The 5,000-nt window shown below is 42.3% G+C and overlaps 1 protein-coding gene across 1 annotated transcript in view; it reads right to left on the bottom strand.

Annotated features, from left to right (window-relative positions):
- The window catches only part of LOC117442967 (tetratricopeptide repeat protein 39B), a 26,721-nt gene that overhangs the window by 1,612 nt on the left and 20,109 nt on the right, over nt 1–5,000 (bottom strand). The window contains exons 10-19 of the mRNA XM_034078926.2: nt 4,180–4,288; nt 3,935–4,002; nt 3,769–3,828; nt 3,447–3,608; nt 2,868–2,959; nt 2,569–2,689; nt 1,939–2,050; nt 1,345–1,462; nt 845–961; nt 1–474 (exon numbers count right to left, since the gene is read on the bottom strand). The exon at nt 1–474 is cut by the window's left edge and continues 1,612 nt beyond it. Coding sequence (XP_033934817.1) covers nt 378–474; nt 845–961; nt 1,345–1,462; nt 1,939–2,050; nt 2,569–2,689; nt 2,868–2,959; nt 3,447–3,608; nt 3,769–3,828; nt 3,935–4,002; nt 4,180–4,288 — 1,056 coding nt within the window. The 3' untranslated portion in view covers nt 1–377. The remainder of the gene's footprint in view (nt 475–844; nt 962–1,344; nt 1,463–1,938; nt 2,051–2,568; nt 2,690–2,867; nt 2,960–3,446; nt 3,609–3,768; nt 3,829–3,934; nt 4,003–4,179; nt 4,289–5,000) is intronic.

Genomic DNA, 5,000 nt, shown 5'->3' with positions numbered 1-5,000 from the left:
GGGAAAAGTACCGCAGTGTGAACGCAGCTATGGAGTATTTTGGGGTATTTTGGAGCATTTTGGTGTATTATGGAGTATTTTGGGATATTTTGGAGTATTTTGGGGTATTTTGGGGTATTATGGGGTATTTTGGAGTATTTTGGGGTATTTTGGGGTATTTTGGAGTGTCGTGGTGTATTATGGAGTATTTTGGGGTATTATGGAGTATTTTGGAGTGTCGTGGTGTATTATGGAGTATTTTGGGGTATTATGGAGTATTTTGGAGTGTCGTGGTGTATTATGGAGTATTTTGGGGTATTATGGAGTATTTTGGAGTGTCGTGGTGTATTATGGAGTATTTTGGGGTATTATGGAGTATTTTGGGGCATTATGGGGTATTATGGGGTGCCTACAGGAGACCCTTTGAGGCTGCTCAGAGCCGCGTGGATCCTGAAGTGAAGCCGGGACTCCATGGAGTAATCCTTGTAGTTCGTCCTGAGGGGAAACACAAACAAAATCATTAAAGAAATCAGATCTTTTACTTTACTAAAAAAATAGTTCCTTTGCCTTTAATTACATTCTTTCTTCTTTTTAATAAATACATTTTGTAATAATAAATAAAACACATGTACCTTGGCCATTAAATACAATATATACAAAAATACAAATAATAATAATAAGAGGTCAAAACCTTTTTCCCTTGACTGTTAAATGAAATATTAATAATAATAATAATAATAATAATAGGTATAGAGAAGTAGAGTAAAGGGTATATTAAGCTATACATTACATACAAATCTGATGTATAAAATGAGGTATATTTTGGTGTAAAAGGTATAATTATATATCTATAAGGATAACTCACTTGGCGTTTTCGATGTAGGTGGTGGCCTTGGCGAAGTCTCCCTGCTGTTTGTGAAGCAGCCCCAGCTCGTACAGAGTGAAGGGAATCAAGTAGTGATCGTACCTGATACGGCTCTCGCTGAAACACAGATAACAACATTTATCTTATCTCGCTTTCTGAAAGAAGATAACCATAAGTAAGATAAGATAAGTTGCAGCAGCATAAAAAGACAAGGCATTGCATATTAGAGAAATTAAAAGACTAGAAATACACCATACAAAATGTAAACGTCTCAAATAGAAATAAAATAGCATTAAAAAAGTAAAAAATATACATGTGGAAATTCACAGTAAGAACATATAAGCAGGATATTATAAATACATGAATTGTGCAAGGAATGGATTATTAAATATTAGATTGAATATTAATGTAAAGTGTCTGTGTGTGTGTGTGTGTGTGTGTGTGTGTGTGTGTGTGTGTGTGTGTGTGTGTGTGTGTGTGTGTGTGTGTGTGTGTGTTACCTGGAGAGGACCTGTGTGAAGCAGAGCTCTGCCTGCAGTAACCTGCCCAGGTGTTTCAGACAGAGACCCTTCAACATCTGGACCAGGCAGCTGTCGTCGGGATGAAACTCTGACGGGCCTGAACACAAAACACAAGTCATGTTGTTTTCTTGGTGTAACGGCAGCTTTTACCTTGTTTTGTGTTTCTATTATGGGCTTTCCTCTCCTGTCGTGTGTTCTATAGGTTTTAGTGCAACACTTTGTGTACTTCCAGAACTCTGTGCTTCCATTGGCTCGCACTCTAACGTTATTTGGATAAATATGTAACAGCATCGTCTGCATACAGTACTACTTTTTACTAGTTATACTAAGAAAGAAAATAAGCAGATGACCTTTCAAAGCGTGCTAAAATAGATTGTCTTGAGGCAACAGAAATAGGATGAATATAAAACAGCATCGTCTAATAGAAAGGCCTGCTCGATGACATTAATCTAGATGTTTTTATTCGGTACAATGTGAAAACAAAGTGGGCCGAGGCCGAAACCCTGTGGAACTCCGGCTTGACTTTTTTTTTTATTACAATAACGAGTAGCTAAGTTGTTATTTTTAACGTACTGGGGTCGTTGCGTAGCTGCTTCTCTGCCGTCTCTATGGTTACCAGCAAGGCCTCGGTGCTGTCAGCTCTCTTCCCAACGATGGTGAAACCGTTCCAGACGTACATCATCTCCTACAGAGAGGGAACATTAGACCAATCGAAAAGGACTTTCCTGGTGATTAAAAAATATCCTTTTGGCACACCCTAAACAAGGGGTGTCAAACTCAAAGCCCTCGGGCAAAATTCGGCCCGCAACTTCATTTTATTCGGCCCTCAAGAGCTCTGAAAGAATATAATACGTTTATTATACGGTTACATGCCACTTTACAGAAGCAGTTGCCCGTAAACTACATGTCCCACAATGCATCTCGTTTTGTGACATGCACACTGAAGAGATTTGCAATTATTTGCCGTAGACTTCTGCTTTCAGACGTAGTTAATTATGAAGTTATTACCCTATCCGATGATAACCCAATGCAGAGGCAATAATGTAATGTATGTATATTAAAGAGTCTTAAAGTTACAACTGGCCCTTTGAGTGCAACAATAATTCTAAAGAGGCCCGCGATGAAATTGAGTTTCACACCCCTGTCCTGGATCCTAAAACACTGAATTAACGTGTTTGATCGCAGAAATGTACGTTAGCATACCAGTGCGGGGATGACCAGGGGGATGGGGCTAGCAGCTTTGTAGCGTCTGGATTTCCTCACGGCAAATTTCTCCGTTGGGATCGACTTCCCCGCCAGCCGCTGTTTCAGCCCCTCCACCTGCCTGCTCACACACAGGAGAGGAACATAACACATGATACATTTCACCGGTTAAAACAGTTCCGTAAAGGAAAAAGGACAGAAAGAAATGTCGTAAACTTTACAAAAACGTTTCCACAATGTTTTTCTTTCTATATTCCAAACTGTATGTGTTTTTGGGACGTTATTAATGTTGTAATGACCTAAAGAGCTCCATGATGTCTTCCCCCGTCTTCTTTACCTCCTCCTCTGTCATCATGCTGAGGATGGCCGCCTTCTGGTACACATAAATAGCCTGGAGAGGGCAGAAAGCAAAGACTGGATTAACACCATTGTAGATAATATCGTACTGTTTTCCCTCAACAGATGCATTCGTGCAGTCCCAATACAACAACACAACCATATCAAATCAATTCATGTTTGCTTTATAAGAACAAGTCTGATTCATTCGTGCACATTTTATTCCAATTCTATATTTGACTATTTTTGTTTGATGTTATTATAGTTTTCTATCTGTGTTTTTAATTGTTGTTTTCACGACACCAAGTCAAATCCCTCGTATGCGTCAAGCTACTGGGGATAAACCTGATTCTGATTCAGTTCTGCAAGTTATATTTGTTTCCATACGATTTAGCTTCATAACAAAACTAGTGATATCATCTGGTTCCAGTTCCTCGACTGAATATTATTTCGTTATGTGTGTGTATTTAAACTACTGCTAATAAGCTCAAACTGAACAGCGAATGTGTTGTAATATAACTGTAATGATAGTGTGGCTTGACCTTGGACCAGCGGCTCTCCTGGCACAGCAGGTCAGCGTAGAGGTACGCCTGCTGCCACTCCTGCTGGTAGGAGTGGGTCCACATCAGCTCCCAGTAGCACAGGTGGTGGATCTGCTTCCACTCCTGCTGGCTGCTGATGCACTCCTCGTACATCGCCCGCGCCTGAAACACGCAACGACTTTATTCATTTTATTTATTTATATATCGTACAGTACAGTTCACGATGTAAGAAAGTCAGGGCAAAGAAAAGGAAGACACTGTTAAGATGTGTACAGCAAGGAGGGAAGATCTAAAATGTGCATTATATGACACGATATATGACCTTCTCGAAGTTCCCTCGCAGCGCTGAGATGCGCGCGGAGTAGAAGAGAATGATGGAGCCCTGAAAGAAACAAAAACATGATGCAGTTTATCAATACGTATACATGTTCTGATAGTGTGTGTACTACGTTCTGCAGAACTACGCCTCGCGTGAGTGCTCATCTTACTTTGGGGTACTTCTGTTGGTACGGCTCCAGCAGAGACTCCGCCTCCAGAAGGTTTCCCTCTCCAGTTCCTGATCAAACACAACATCGCTTTTAATCGGCATGAATCAATCCCCCCCAGAAGCCTGAACACGTCCCGAGGACAAGAGAGCGTTGCACCCGACGCTCAACACGAGGATGCTGCAGAGACAGCTGCACGGTGGGTCAGTCGAACATATCTATAGAGAAAGGTTGATTGCTTTTCCTACCGAGTATCAGGGAGACGTATGTGTTGTAGAAGAGCAGCGTGAGGGCGCAGAGGACGGATCGAAGACTCTGACTCGAGGCTCCCTCCCTCAGCTGAGACAAACCAAAGCCCTGCACACACACATCACACACACACACACACACACACACACACACACACACACACACACACACACACACACACACACACACACACACACACACACACACACACACACACACACACACACACACACACACACACACATTATGAACCGGTAGATTACAAGATGTTCACAGCTTTCTATCGACAGAGGGTGTTTCTCAACGTCGAGGACGCTTCCTTGGTAAGACATGTCTTCCGAGTCACTTCCTTCAGAAGCGAGGCAAGAATCCTTCCTGGCATTCGGAAAACGAAGAGTGGAACAGGCGAGCAGGTGTGCGTCATATGAGAGGCCCCGCCTTAAATTTTCCGCCACACTTTTGGGGAAATGGTCCGTGCGCAAAGCATTGTGGGGATTTTAAGACCGCGGAGTCTACACACGTGCAGCCTCGACATTTCACGCTACAAAGGGCGCCGGGCTCGGTGGGATTCTAAGGATCCTGGACATTGGAACAGTCCTTCGGCGGGACTCGATGACGTAGCATCCTTGAAATAGTGGCTCTGTAGCATCCTTCCTTGACATTGAGAAACACCCAGTGTTCAGGTAGGGTACGTTTATTTAGCACATTCTCACACAGAGGCCGTTCAAAGTGCTTTCCATCGACACTAAGAAGGAGACGAGAGAAGGGAACTCAGTGGAATAACAGATTCAACATGTGAATACAGTAAGTGCTAAAGAAG

This window comes from Pseudochaenichthys georgianus, unplaced genomic scaffold (assembly GCF_902827115.2).
Source record: "Pseudochaenichthys georgianus unplaced genomic scaffold, fPseGeo1.2 scaffold_511_arrow_ctg1, whole genome shotgun sequence".
Classification (NCBI taxonomy): domain Eukaryota; kingdom Metazoa; phylum Chordata; class Actinopteri; order Perciformes; family Channichthyidae; genus Pseudochaenichthys; species Pseudochaenichthys georgianus.
Note: the sequence above shows the minus strand (reverse complement) of the source record. Positions and strands in the feature narration are given on the sequence as shown.